The 15,616-nt window shown below is 37.5% G+C and overlaps 1 protein-coding gene and 1 long non-coding RNA gene across 5 annotated transcripts in view; one reads left to right on the forward strand and one right to left on the reverse strand.

Annotated features, from left to right (window-relative positions):
- tenm2a (teneurin transmembrane protein 2a) overlaps positions 1-15,616 on the reverse strand; it is a 312,955-nt gene that overhangs the window by 166,393 nt on the left and 130,946 nt on the right. The window contains exon 5 of one of the 3 annotated variants that reach the window (XM_082177232.1): positions 10,085-10,144. The exons of the other annotated variants lie outside the window; for them this stretch is intronic. Within the exon in view, the coding sequence (XP_082033358.1) occupies positions 10,085-10,144 (60 nt within the window). The remainder of the gene's footprint in view (positions 1-10,084; positions 10,145-15,616) is intronic. 3 annotated transcript variants of the gene reach the window in all.
- LOC309504273 lies at positions 3,427-5,563 on the forward strand. 2 transcript variants are annotated; one of them, XR_014208039.1, is made up of 4 exons: positions 3,567-3,609; positions 3,715-4,155; positions 4,627-4,699; positions 4,778-5,563. It is a non-coding gene; the product is annotated as an uncharacterized lncRNA (long non-coding RNA). The 2 variants fall into 2 exon arrangements; XR_014208038.1 differs by having other exon boundaries at positions 3,427-4,155.

The raw sequence follows: 15,616 nt of genomic DNA on the forward strand, positions 1-15,616 counted from the left end.
AAGGGGGTTTGGCGTCACGGCATATTTGTTTCCAGACGGACGTTAAAGAAAGCGTCACACACGTCTCCCGGAAATAGAATTCAACCAATCAGATGTCGACTTTGAAACTCCTGAAGTGTTTCCAATTTTGTGTACCATATTCATCAGACGTTCAGCCAACGGCTAAGACTAGCTCAACCTCTGATGTCAAGAAAAAAGTGAAGAAGATAATTAGTTCTTATTCCAGTGTACGTAGCAGTCTCATTCTAGACAGGGTCATAACAGCCTGTAATAATTTGTGGCACCACTCCACAGCGACACAGCCTCACAGCAAATGGCTCCTGCCCTGGTCATGTGTTAAAAAATCACAGACTCCACATACACTAGATTTAGTTGAAAACAGAATGGGTAGTGACTAGTATATATGGCTGCTGAGGAAGAGTAGGACAAGGTCAGACAACAAAGGGTGGAACAGCTTTCACAATTCTGTGAGTTCCATCACACTACGTTTACATCACACCCATCCCACTATCTCACTGTTCTTTCATCTCTCCATTCATCTCTTGCCCTCTTTCTTCTGGCCCAGGGTGAGAGTAAGTGAATGTGAATGAGCTAAAGGAGGTACGGGATGGGCAGCGAAGGGACCCGTGGGTTGAACACAGCCATTTGTCATCCGGTGAAGGCTTAAGAAAAGACTAGTTAACCTTTCCTGGGAAGCCCCTGGGGAGGCTACCGGCAATGAAAAAACCTAGAAAAAGTATCAACCAAGAAAAATTTCTCCGGGAAAATAGATGTCTGATGCTCAGAGACCCATGTACCTTGCAAAACGCTGTGCTAGGCACTTTTGACATCTGGGTCGCCTCTACTCATGAGGAAGGACATAAAGACTGATTGCAGCCGTTGCACTATATGTAGATATGTAGAGATTACAGAAATCTTCTTGCCGACTATAATTGCAAATTTTGGGTGTCATATCAATGTATTTATGCGAACTGGTTTTATTAGTGTATGGACTTTAGAATGCCATCACATACGTATATTTGCAGTGCACAAAAGTATGAAAGTCTACAACTGCATGCGACAAACCTACTATGGTGCAGGTCACCTGCAGGTCATCATTGAGAAACCAGTTAGTAATAGTGGCCAGCTTTAGTCGTCATTTGCCAAACTTGCCTCCAAGCCTGTCACTCAAGGCAACATTGCCATGGCAACAACTCGAGAAGGCCAATCATGTGCACACAGCAGCGGGAAGCTAGTCATGAACAATTACAAGAGTGACAAAGCCACTGAGTCAAAACAATATGCACATATGACTGGAGGCAGACCATCTTCTGTTGTGAAGCGTCATGTTAGTGAGAAATATCGATACAGACAAACAGCTGGTGATAAGAATAAAGAATTAAGATACACACTCATTCATAATAATAGCTTTCAAATTTCATAACCAAACATTTCATCCTCCCTGGAAAATGACTGTCAGACAAATAACTCAACTGACCCATAACATAGATAAAATAAAAGTGCCTAAAGAGGAGTGACAGACAGAAATTCTTGACTTGACATTCCAGTTCACCAAAGTTGGATATGTAATTTTTGCTATCTTTTATGATTGTTGCTTGTCAAATTGTATAATGTGACCCCAATGAGATTGTAGGTAAAAGCCAACGTGTGGTAATATGCCACATCAACAGTCTTTTAAAGCTTAACTAAGATTTCAGTCACAATTGCCAGCATTAACTGGGTGTTTTAACTCACCAGTCCGAGTCCGTTCTGACATGTTCATTTACACTTGAAATTGAAATGATACCACAAAAAAACACGGAGCTAATGCTGCAGATGCTGTGTCTGGTATGTGTGAAGGACCCCCTTCCTAAAACATAAAGATGGTTACTGTATATATTTTCAACTTTAAAAAGAGTGTGATAAAAACTCATTTATACTGTGAGAGGAAAAAAGTGAGACATTGCAAAAACTAAAATTAAATAACTGGCTTTTGTACTGTACTAAAGCAAATTTTTTAATTATTCCTTTTAACATATTTCATTTATATTAACACATTCACTTCGACAGCTCTAAAAATTATAATTTTGTAAAATTCTTTTTTTCCCTCAAATATTTTGCAGATCCCTGAGAGTCCCCAGGCCTCAGTTTCAAAACCCTAACCCATCTGATTGCACTAAGCAATCCAACACTGGCAATTTTTCCTAGACAAAATGGATCTTTTACAATCAGATAGCAAAAATCACAGTGTGCACCGGGCTTAACCCCATGCAAGGACACAATAGCTCACAAATGCTAACAGGCTCATAAAGCTTGGAACGAGGTGGATGACGTCTTGCAGATTAAGACATAGATTAATGGATGGCCTTCTGTGACATTAGAGGAGGCAGAATTATGAGTCTGTAATTGAGGATCCTTCAGCAGGAGCAGAAGGACTAGATTATATGAGACCACAGGGATGGAGCAGCTGGATGAAGCTTCTACCCTTAACAAGTAAAGAGAGAGAGGGAGAGAGGGAGAGAGTCACAGGGGGAATCAACTTCTCTATGCAACTATCTTTGGCTGTAGCTTTCAGCTCTTCCCCGTCTCTCTGAATCCATCTCTCTCCTTCACTTCCTTTGTCTTTGTCCCATGAACACAGGTTATAGCACACTTCTATACACATACTAATCTTTAGGGAAGGTGGAGGTTACACAAGAAACAAAGACAGTTTTGAGACTGAAGAAAAAAGAAAAAAGACTGAACAAAAAAGCAAAGTAGCAAGAAGAGAGAGTATATGTGAGGAGGAAAATATATGATCTAGCTGGAGGTAGAGGACATGCACTGTAAAAACTAAAGGAGCCTCAAATATCCTGTCGGATACTCAAGGAACTTCAAAATGTAATTTAAGTGCCTCAAAGCTCTTTCTCCTATAGTAGGGTTACTGGAGGAGCATTGACAATCTTTGAGGTTCTTGCTGGAACTTATGGGATCCTTTAAGCACTTTGTATTTAGTTCAGAGGTTCTGGAGTCACCTTTTCATTACCATGAGACCTCGAAGTGCTTTGGGGGAAAATAGAGGAACTTGAATGCAATAAAAGGGTTATTGGAAGATCTTTTAACATTTAAGTGGTTCCTGGAAGATCTCTTATGTTAAAGCCAGCATCTGGAGGAACCCAATGGTTCTGTGAGGCCAGAATGAGATTATTATTATCCTATTATTATTATTATTATAGGCTACTTAAGTTTGATTCAGTATACATACCCAGGTGTAAAAGACGTACTATTAAAAATGTACTTGAGTGTGTTTTTAGTAGGCCTACAATACAAATATACTTGAATGCATTTTTAATACATTTAACAGTAGCCTACGTCTTTTTCACCTGGGTAGCTTACATTTATTTATTATTGAATAAATAATAGTAATAAAATAAAAAAATGTACCTACTTCTTCATAAATTATTATTTGAAGAAGAAGAACTAGGAGGAGAAAAGTTTTATTCTGTCACGAAACTGCTGCTATTCCTCTGCTGTCGTCGCTTCAGTGCTCCTCGCGCTGCTCGCGCGCAACAAAGCTCAGCTGATCGACGTCATCGGGTAACGGCTCCTCTCATCAAAGCTTCCGCCTTTTGTTCGGCTCTCCGTTACAAGGTTTGTAAACTCGCCAAATAAATATAAATACAGAGTCTACTCACTATATATTCAAACACACATATATATAAACTAAATTTATTATACATTACTACTTTTTTACAGTGTTTACCACTCGTTTATTGCACAGTATCTGGTATGAAGGTTTTAGCCGCGATGCTAACTACGTTGATCTAACGTAAGTTAATGAACAAATGGAAATTATTGACTTATTGTCTTAGATTGATTTAGTCATTCAATTCAACATATTCTGTAAAACTGTGTCTTCAAATTGCTTATATAGCCTAACTAATTTAGCTGATTCCTGCTGTCGTCATTGGCGTTTGTTATGAATAACAAAAGCAGGTTAATATAGTTTGGTCTGCTTTTGTTTAGCCTAACTTTACTTACTACAGGTGCCCTCATTCTCTCAAATACCATTTTAAAGCCATTTACTGGTCAATAAATATTATGTTGTGAATAATCTGCTTTGTTCTTTTGTTTCCCCAGAACAACCAGTACATTTCTAAAATAATCTGAACATCTCAGAGGCAACATTGAATTACAGTAAGTTACCTATACACCACATGCACGTACTTTATTACTATGAACTTTCTCTGTGTGAAATTGTATTGTTTGACTGTGAACTTTTTTTAATCAATTATTCTCTGAAAATCTTCCCTCATGCTCCAAATCTCATTCATGTTACTCAGAAAAAAAAAATATCACAGGTTTGGAGCTAATAATGCTATGCATTTTTTTATAGGCTATACCTTAATCATATGCATTTGAATAGAAGACATTTGAACCCTGAATTATAACTTCAAGTTTAGTCTTTTTCGACAAAAAAAAAAAAAAAAGGAAAAAGCTATTATATGGCTTCAGAAGACTTACTGATTATTTTTAGGATCTTTTCTGGGACATTTTTGGAGCTTAACCATTTTTACATAAATTGTTGCATTGAATTGAACTAGACAAGTGTACATAAGAATAGTTTGAATGAATTACCAAAAAAAATTATGCTTGTGTTTCATGCAGTGATATTGAATGGTGACGGGTTGTATTATGCCTGAGATCTGCTTTCGGGTTCCACAGACAGAAAGTCAAACAGGTTTGGAACGTCACAAGGCTGAGGAAATTATTTAATAACTTTAATAACCTTACTAACAGTAAATTTTATACTTTGCAGGGATCTCGGTAAGCTGAAATACAAGTTTGATCAAGAATAAAAATCCTCCTGTAGACCTGAAAATCACTGAAGTGCCTGGACCATCCACCAGAAAAGAGGAAAAACAAACAGAAAATGAAGCTGATGCACCTTTTCACTTTTCTAACTCGTTAAGTACCTCACGTGTCCCTTGTGAAGATTTTATAATTGATTACATTTTATGTTGCAGCGAGTAAAGGTGCATCACATTTGTGAATTTTGTGAAATTACACAGGCAAAAAGGTCCATTGACCATTGTCAGCAGTGTAGCGATGTAATGTATGAAGCACCACACAAAATTATCGATCGTGTGGATTCTTATTGAAATGACTGAATTCACCAGTGAACATTCACAGAACAACAGATCATTTTACTGCACCTTAACTCTGTTAAAATGGAAAATGTTTTCTGCTTGTTGTGACATAAGGAATATTGTTTCCGGGTCGAAGCCTCTACTTCTACTTCCTCTATCTTGTTTCTAGATATTGAGAATACTCAACAACCATTTATGGGAACTGTTGATTCAAGTCTCACATTTAAGCTTTTCAAAAGCCATAGTGTACATAACAGTCTCCAGTCTCACGGCATCCCAGACTTCAGCATTTTATGATTCAAAATAGCTGAATAACTAAACCATCTGAGATTTTGGAATAGAGATAAAGGTTAGGATCCTAATTTTCAGGAATATTACAGCACAATGAGTGTATATTAGCACTGTTTGTTGTTTGTTTTTGGCATCTGATAGAGCTTTTGGACTTGGAAACAGTGACGTCAGACTTACCATCGGACTGAAACACATGTTTTAAAATTAAGTGAAGATGGACATTTTTAATTAGTCAAAATTGTAAATTTTTTACATTGATTTATTACATGGAACGTGTTTTCCATGCATTTTGTTGAGATGTCTTTTCTTGTGTAGCCTATTGTATACACATGGTTGATTATTCATGTTACTTAGGCCTATGTATTATACAATTTTTGTGTGTGTGTGTATTCATTGATATTAATCTATTACTAGCTTTTTTTTCAAGTGCATGGAAGTGTATGTATTAAAATGGATCTAAAATATGTAATAAACAATTCTTATTTTGTATTTGGTTCAGTTTGTTTATTATAATATAAGTTAATGGTGGTAACCATAGTAACAACATGAAATTAATTTAATACAAATAAAATAAAATAAAATTGAAATTTGGTTCCTGGAGGCACCCACAGTGGTTCCACACAGTGCCTTATATAAGAGTTCCTCAGGAAACCTGTGTGGTTCCTCAGAGAACCGCCCCTTTTTAAAGGGTGCCTAGAGGATCTACAGATGGTTCCGCCGGTGTGGCAAAGTGAAGAACCCCAAAAGGTTCCTCCAGGCACCTTTTATTTTTACAGTGTGGGGTCAGTCAAAATGGCGTCTCATTGAGCACTCACTCTGGTTTCACAAGAGCTCTGGGGTTCGAAGGAAAGCCAGGTCTGTTTGAATCAGGTCATATACTTCTGCTCTTAATACATATAAATATAAATATATATTGAGGTGGTACCATGGTACAGTGATGTAAGAGATAATAACACTATGATATGCAAATATATACTAAGGAAGTCTATACTACCTGGAGAAAGATATCCGTTGGCATTCCTAATCATGTCAATGTTTGTTTCTCAGCTGGCGCATGACCTCAAGGAAGTAAAGTTTGAATACTTCTATCTTTGTTCACAGCCACTTTGTTTCTAGCCAATCACATAATGCATAAATGTGAGTAATTTAAAAAAAGGTAATAATATAATATAATATAATATAATATAATATAATATAATATAATATAATATAATATAATATAATATAATATAATATAATATAATAGGAAAATTGCCAGAATACAAAATTACTTTTTACATGGTGTTGTTTTACAAGATTTAATTCACTATTTTTAATAATATGGGATATATTAATAAACAAAAAATAGTAATGGAAATCTTAGATTTTTGAGTATGAATCAGTATTGAGTTTTTGATTCAAGTCAAATGGATTCACACACCAAAATAAGACAATACAGTAGTAAACTGAACCATGCTAACCAGCCAACCCTGGATTCCTTAAGGCTGATTTATACTTCTGCGTCTGACCTACGCCGGAGCCTCTACGCTGTAGGCAACGCGTTGGTTTTCATTTATACTTCTGCGTCGTTGTCCGCGTTGACGCGCAATTACACTTGCAGAGGGAGCATGTGAAACCCGAGGGAGGGGTCCTAGCAGACCAATCACAGCGCTTGCGTCCGCGTAGAGTTGACGCGTTGTTACATTTTTGGAGAGGTGCACGTCAGGGTACGCCGAAGGGTACGCGCGCTACACACAGCCTACGATGTAGCTACGGCGTGAGTTCGACGCAGAAGTATAAATTGGGCTTTATAGTCAAGGGTACTGAATAATTACAGTATATACATCATGGTACTGTAGTTGCATAGTACTTGCTAATATGTGTCCAAATATCACCTGTATTAAGATGGTTCATGTCCAGACAGACAGACAGACAGACAGAACGAATGAACGAATGAATGAACGAATGAATGAATGAATGAATGAATGAATGAATGAATGAATGAATGAATGAATGAATGAATGAATGAATGAATGAATGAATGAATGAATGAACGAATGAATGAATGAATGAATGAATGAATTAATGAATGAATGAAGACTGTAAACTTTGTTAGTGCGAAGCGGTATGAGGATGACACATGCACACACTTTCATGATGAGACAAATCCAACTTATTTTGGAAGAATATCTTGTCTTTGAGATAAGAACAAACCTCCTCCTTTGCTCTTTCATTAACCCGTATCCCTTGACTCCTTAATACTGCTCTTAAGTGAAATGAAAGTCACACACACATAAGCAAACAGCATTTCAGCAGCCTGTCACCCACAGGCCCTTCCAGTGAGTGATTAATCACCTCATGCTAATGAGTTATTTACTAATTAGAGTCTGACGTGAGAGGAGACATGGGGAACAGGACCACCACGATGACACGGGTGACGAAGGCACTTAGTGTGGACTCAACCCAACTGTTCACCACTGATTAAGAAAGAGAGATGTGTGTGTGTGGGTCTGTAAGTGTGTCTGAGTATCCTTTAAAAACAGTTAGTGCCAAAACTGCTTCATGACATAACAACACATTAGCCAGAGAGGCCACTTCTAGTTCTTGGTCACACTTAGAATAGGACTTGTACCTCAACAAAGATGACGCCCATTGAGTGTTCAGCAGGGAATGTCAGCCACACGTTAATGTCTCACTCTGTCAGCCCTCTGAGAAGAGAAGTCTGCCCATTATAGAAACCCAACTGTCAATCAAAGCTGGCCACGCCCCAAGCCAACAGAGAGATCAGTCACAGGCTTTCAGCTACCTGACAGAGGAGCTCCCTCGCTTTCAATCAAAGTGTTAAGCAGAGAAGGCCTCTCATTCCTATGCCCACAATGGCCCTCGCATAGGTGCAAGGCAACAGGTCTGAATCAATCTTCTGCCTTCTATCTCTCCCACACACTCAGCACAAAAGCAGCAGAAGCCACCGAGTGTGTGCAGTGACAAAGCAGCCGCACTCATCAACGTGGCCTTTCAGAGCTCAGCTTTTGATCCGTCTATCCTATAGAGGGGTTCGTATCCAGCGCGGACCTTTACATAATGCTCAATTTCGCCATTAAACGGAGACTGACCTCTGAATGTGGGTGTTTTTATCTAGTGGGTGTGAAATTGAGGCCACTGAGTGTGTGGACCAACAGACGTTATACACAGCAGCGCCATCTTTGATTTTTATCAGGAATGAAAGCGAGACAGTGAGGGACAGGCATACATCTCTTAAGTGGGTTGTACCATTATTTAATGTGTTTTTGGATTGCTCTGCTGACGAAACACTGCAAAAAATATCTTTCTAAGAAGTTTCAGTAGACAAAAAACTACAGGCAACATGAGCTGTGGAAAATTAAAAGTTATCAGGGTTTTTTTTTTTAAGCGGATGCTATTGAAAACATGTCTATCCCTCACAGCCTAGCTGTCATGACGCTGCTCTGAATAAGATCTATGAGACACACATAAAGCTTTTCATCTTATATGTTGTGTATATCTATATGTCTTTCATGCTTTAATATAAATTTGAAGAAGAACAGGAAGAGAAGAAATCATTTAAAATATGTTTCATCAAAAATAAAATGTAAAAAAAATATTGAAATGAAGAATTAAATAAATATCAACTTTGATAAATTAACACATTTCATAATAAATGAGAAAAAAGAATATTAATAAAATAAATACTTTAATAAAATAAGAAATTATTCAATTAAAAATAAGACCAATAAAATAAATACTTTAATAAAATAAGAAATTATTCAATTAAAAATAAGACCAATAAAAATAATGTTTTTAAATACAATATTTTAATCAAATAGTAGAAAGAAGTAGAACCAATAATTACAACTACATGCGAGTCTTTCAGGCCAAACTCAAACCCTCATTTCCCACATGTAAACCAAGGAACATGTCAGTGTACATGCACTGCTAAGCCACAGCACCATTTATATAAACTTCTGTGTGTGTCCACATTCTTATTTATTTCTGTGTGCATCACCATTGAACACTGGCAGCCTGAGGTGTGTCAGGTGAGTGATTTTGGCACGGTGTCTGAGTCAGACATCCAGAGGTCCTGTGGGTGCAGGGCCCGCAGGTGTCTGTCTCTGCCCATCAAAGAGATCTTCACTGGGCCTGAGGCATGGCGAAAGAACAGCTGAACCTCATGGAGAGATGCCACTCTCCAACTCTCTAGGGCCTGTAGACCCAACCCTGGACACCTGGGACCTGTCAACCCCTGGTCTTCTTCAGACCACACACCCCCACATATGCCGTGAGATGCATATCGCTACAGATGTACGTGTGTTTGTGTATATTATCCATATAGTCCGAATATTATGGAGCTGTTGGAATGTGGCTGTTCGTAAAGGCTGATCAGATTAGAATAGGCAAAGTGTTGGAGTCCAGGGGCCCACCGGAGATCAGGTTGCTCTGAATAAAATAACCCAGCAAATTCAATGCGTACTTATCTCTCAGTGTAGTCGTACAACATGTGTGAGCTCTGTTAACAGGCCTGCAGAAGGCTGGAGGACATGAATAAAGGCCCTTTGTGTGATTTCTGTCAACGCACAGAGCAAAGCATCAAGCTTTTTATTTAAATAATAATAATAATAATAATAATAATAATGTATAATAAAGTTGGAGAACTATGAAAAACAGAAGCATTTTATGACGTAAAAACTCACTTTCCTTGTCCCACCTCCTGCTGTGCATCTGTGCACTTCCTCCACACATGCACACGTCATCTGCAGGAGTACAAGAATAAACATGCTCAACCTTTAGATTACAACTCGTTCTTTCATAGCCCAATTCATACGTACACGCACACCTAACAACACGCATCTTTTCATCTCAAAGCCAAGTGCCTATGCCCCATAAAGAGTGCTGTGAAGACTTTCTTTCAGAGCAAAGATCTCAGCCCTTTGCACCCTCACATGTTATGAAATTATATGAAATGAACTAGGTTGGTTGCCAAGTGTAACATTTATCCTATTTTCTGAAAGTCACAGCAAAGCTTTCAAAAGAAAAACAACTTCTCAGGCTCCTTTTTAATTTCTCCTGAATATGCCTTCAGTAAACATTGTGAAGAATTGAAAAAAAGTTAACGATAATTCACAAATAATGCAAGATGTAGAATGTAAAACAAGATGTTTAATAAAGCAAAAAGAGGCAGAGTGTAAAACTGATTTAAATATGGTTAAGGGGTTTACCTGTATGATTAATGGAAGAGGGTGATGTAAAAATCTCCTTAAACTGGATGATCTTGAGTGATTTGTTGCATGTATGAAATGGCAACATTAATAAGATAAAATTCAACAATGTTCAAAATAAATAACTCTAATGTTCACTATAATACTCAAAATAAGCATTTTTTTTTAATGTAGCTATAAAGACTATGCACAGTAATATAGAAATAAATTGATGCCGGTCACAGGTGTGTGTGTGTGTGTGTGTGTGTGTGTGTGTGTGTGTGTGTGTGTGTGTGTGTGGTTTAGGTATTCCCTACATTATTCCCAAAATTGCAATATCCGAAATCCTTGTCCTTGCGGGGACATTTTTTGGTCGTCATGAGGAAAATCGCTTATAAAACATATTATGGGGTATTAGCCAAAGACATTTTAAAACACACAATTCAGTCATCTTTCTATGAAAATGCAAGATCATAACTCTCTTCATCATTAACATAATGTGCTTCAACATGCCTTCATCTGAGTGACTGAAATAACATCATTAACGATATGCTGAAAAATGTACTATTAGTCACACACACGTTCATGCACCTTTGCTAAAAGTCACGTCAGATCTACTTAACAAAATGGCAGGGACACGTATAGAAGCACATGCACCCATGCATACACACACACACAAAGGCAAAATGAATGATATAAAGCAGGTCTACAGTGACAACTAGCCTCTTCAGGTTTGCGTGTGTCTTCATGGTTGCTGGAGTGTATCATATCTCTATGCAGACAGGCCTATTATTGCCAGCATATTTACACCTATGTGCCAGCATAGCAGCATGCGATAAACACAGAGTGATGAGTGCTGTGTTGATCAGTCAGTGGTGGGGTGATAATGAAATCTGAAGTATGAGCAAATCCACTAATCAGAAATGTCAGCTATCAGTGGCTCTTCATCACTACACAAAAACACACAAACAAGCAGATTCTCAACATATTATCTCCTTTAATGTATACACACTTTAATATTTACAGTTTATAAAGATACTTTTAACCCCTTTTATTTAGAACAATTAAGGGTTAAAAAAATGATAAACAAAATATATTTTCAAAACAATTAAACAAAAAAACAAACATTTTACCAATTAAAAACTAAACTTCCGTACTCACTCACAGTCACCAGTGCCTCTCTCACACCCCATGTCCATTCAAACAAAGCAACATTATCAGTGTATTTGTAATATGTATACTCAATGGTCACTCGAGATTCTATTAAAGACCTAAACATAGCTACCATATCAACTTATTTTCCTACATTTTTACACGGGTGGGATTTCAAAATGGCTAACTTAGCTTGGCCAATTAACAAATTGGCAAGAACACATTGTTGTTGCCATGACCTTCTATATTTATATCCTAATATAAACAAGGTATTGTTATATGAAAACCCAAATTTTGTGATAAACTTTTCAAGTATTACAAATAAAGGACCAAGTCTTGGACATTCAAAAAACATATGAAAAACAGTATCATGAGCATTACAGAATGGACATAATAGAACCATCTTATTACATTTTTGAAACCAAGCTATTTGAGGCAATAGCACAATGGAGTACTCTCCACTGAAAATCTCCACATCGCTTAGAGATAGGAGGCATATACAATACTCTCCATGATGGATGTACTTCTTCACAAATAGAGATCTTAGCCCTCCATTTAGTATCTGTTTGTCCTTGCAAATGTCCAACATGCACAGATTTAACACAGATATAATACAGATTGTTCTTTGCCACATTATGAAAAACTAAATCCCCATATCCCTTCAACAATGTAGTCTGGTTTGTATTACCCCCAACTCCTCCATCTTTAGGGATCACCTTCAGCTCAGGGAAGTTATGAGGTGTAAAACCATTTACCAGGGCTGAGTTTATAAAGGACATTAATGCAGGGGGGAAAGTATCCCTAATACACTTGATTATCCTATCCACAGTTCTCAGAGATTTTAATTTAACCTGTGCAGCAAGTGATAACACAGTTCGCCACTGACATTGTGTCAAATCAATTAAATCCATTACTTTACTGACCCCAGCATTTAAACAAATTAGATGGTAGTTTTATAAGGGGATTACAAAACAAAGGCTCTGGAATCCCATAGTGCACATCTTCTGCTCTGGAAATTTTTTAATATTTCCATTATTTAATTACTGACATCTAAAAATGAGGGAAGAAACAGTGTGCCTTTTCCTCAAAGGGCTTTTCCATTAAAAACAACTGTTTATCAAGGCCTATCCCACCTAAATCTGTTAGTATAGACAACCCAAATGTAACCCATCGTAAAGGAGCAGAACAATACAAAAGCCTCTGTAATGTTTGTAATCTCATTGCTAATATGTTTTACTCTATATGTATTAGTCCTTGACCTCCCTCAGCCACAGGAAGGTCAAATATACCAGGAATAAACCAATGCTTTAAATCCATCTTGAACCCATTTACACTGTTGTGGCAATCGAGCTGTATATCCACCCAGTCTCCCAACAACAAGCACCGACTTCGCTGCTGATCGCAATTAGACAGTCCTCAACTGTTATGGACTCATCAGGTAAACATTTGCACCCATGTTGAGCGGTTAAAGGAGCACAACCATCAGAATTTGTCCCCATTTTTTCCACCCTTAGGTGATACAATCGGCAACAATTAAATATACACTGAAACCAAAAAAACAAAATAAAGGAAAACGGAAAAAAAGTAACAACAGATGCTCACACCCTCCTCAGATGCCCGCACATGCGCACACGCAGAGAGAGAGAGAGAGAGAGAGAGAGAGAGACTAATAATGGGATGGGTTTAAGATGGGCTAATGGGATAAGTGTACAGTTGACAGACAAGGGGAAGTACACAGCATTCTGAAGAAGGGATAACAGAAGGATCATAATCTAAGCAGCGTCTAGAGTGGTCTGGATGTCGCTGATAGGCTCACAGTGGCTCACACTCATGGCACTTGCCCAGATCCCTACTACACTCTCACAAAGCCCCACCAGATCAAAACATTTCCTTCCTTTTTTCCTGCTAAAGATGATAAATTCAGCTGTTTCGTTCTGGCCTTGGTAGACTTCCTAACACCCTCTCCGTGTCCCAAGAAGAACGCTGATCCTCATTCCAGCACTGATGGCGCGCTCACCGTTTATCCAAGTGCAAGCTGGCACCAGCCCCGGGATTCTTCCCGGAACAGGGCAGCACATTAACATAGGCATTGATTTCCCCATGCCTCCTACATGCCTGCAAACATGAGTTGAAATCATTCATTAAATCTGCCTCTTTGGAAAACTGAATAGATTACATTGCTTATCTTAGCTGGATCAATAAATGTAAGCAATGGTCGGATTAATTGCTTGTGACAGGAAAAAGCAAGCACCAATGTTTGTGTAGACGGCAGGGAGGAGAGAAACAGATACGGCGAGTACAGAGAGTGCCTTTATAAATCTTAATTCAAATACTCTGTCTAGGCTCATGGTCAGTCGTACCCCTGGATGTGACTGTCAGATCGTTCCATTACTCTTCTATCACTAAAGATGAAGGTGAATCAAGTGAACAGAGTGCAAAAAAGAGAGAATTGTTGTGAAGTGTGGAATGTTGGACACTTCATGAACTCAGCTGTCACAGCTTTAATTATGTAGCGGAGAGGAGGGGCATCATTGCTGAATGACAAAATAACCTTATAAAATTCATGCACTACACGGTTGAGTACAGAGTGCATAAGTGCAGTGTATAAGTGCATAGTGTATAGTGCGTCATTTGGGATACAACTTAAGTCTATCTCAATCAATGTAACTACTTTTCTACTATATACTATGTGAAAATATGCATGTCAGAATAAGTATCTGTGCATCTGGCGGACATATTTCTATCCCATGAGGTCAATTTTAAAATATGGCTGACGTTGAAGGTAACATGACAAGGACAAGGACAAGAACGATATATTGTGTCTGTCTTTTATTCATACAAAACCAACGGTTCTTAACCAGGGGCTCGGGGAAAACTAAGAAAACTTCTCTCTCAAAATTGTGTACTGTCAGAAGACTTTTGGACCGAAATATATAATAAATGTGTATACTGTAGTGCAGAGGTTCTGAAACATATTGACTTGAACGAGCCTCCCATATAAGCTAATTTTTTCCGGTGTGTAATTATATAATGTAGAATTAAAATATATTACAGTTTCAGTTAAAACAAAAACATTGTCATAATTATGACCATATGATTTCAATTTAGATTTTGATTTTTTTTGGCATTTTAATTACATTTTGATTGATTTATTTTAATTACAATGCTAAAAAAATCTAAATGTAAACTGAAATCGGAAACACTTTAAACCAGGGAACACATTCAATATTAACAAGTTGCTTATTAGCATGCATATTATTTGTATATTGGCTGTTTATTAGTACTTATGAAGCACATATTAATGTCCTATTCTGCATGACAATATTCTACATCCCTTAACCCTACCACATAACTAAACAAAACCACTACAGCAACTATCAATAAGCAGTAATTAGGAGTTTATTGAGGGAAAACTCCTAGTTAACAGTGAATATGTGTTCTCCAATCTAAAGTGTTACCCATAAATCATATTTCTTTTCCCACTCGATATTTATTAGTTTTAATGAAAAACATACAGAATCAGATTCTTATTTAAAATATATTGTGTTTAATTAAAATAATACTTCCAGTTTCTGTTAATAAGTTATTAAGTTTGAAAACAAAAGGCATTGCCATAATTAATAGCATTACATAATTACACAGAAATACCAGAGAAAATAGCTTTACCAATATGGGAGGCTCACTTGGGTCAATAAGGTTGAGAACCGATGTACTAAACACAAAGTCTTCTGACAGTTCATAATTCTGAATACAGCTTTTGAGATGTACTTGAAAAAGTAATAGCACACCTTTCCCCAAAAAGAAGTGAAAATCATGAAACATGCCTAAACATAAGGATGAGAAGTGCCACTAGATGAGAAGACACTGCTTAATGGA

This window comes from Leuciscus leuciscus (assembly GCF_965113295.1).
Source record: "Leuciscus leuciscus genome assembly, chromosome: 8".
Lineage (NCBI taxonomy): Eukaryota > Metazoa > Chordata > Actinopteri > Cypriniformes > Leuciscidae > Leuciscus > Leuciscus leuciscus.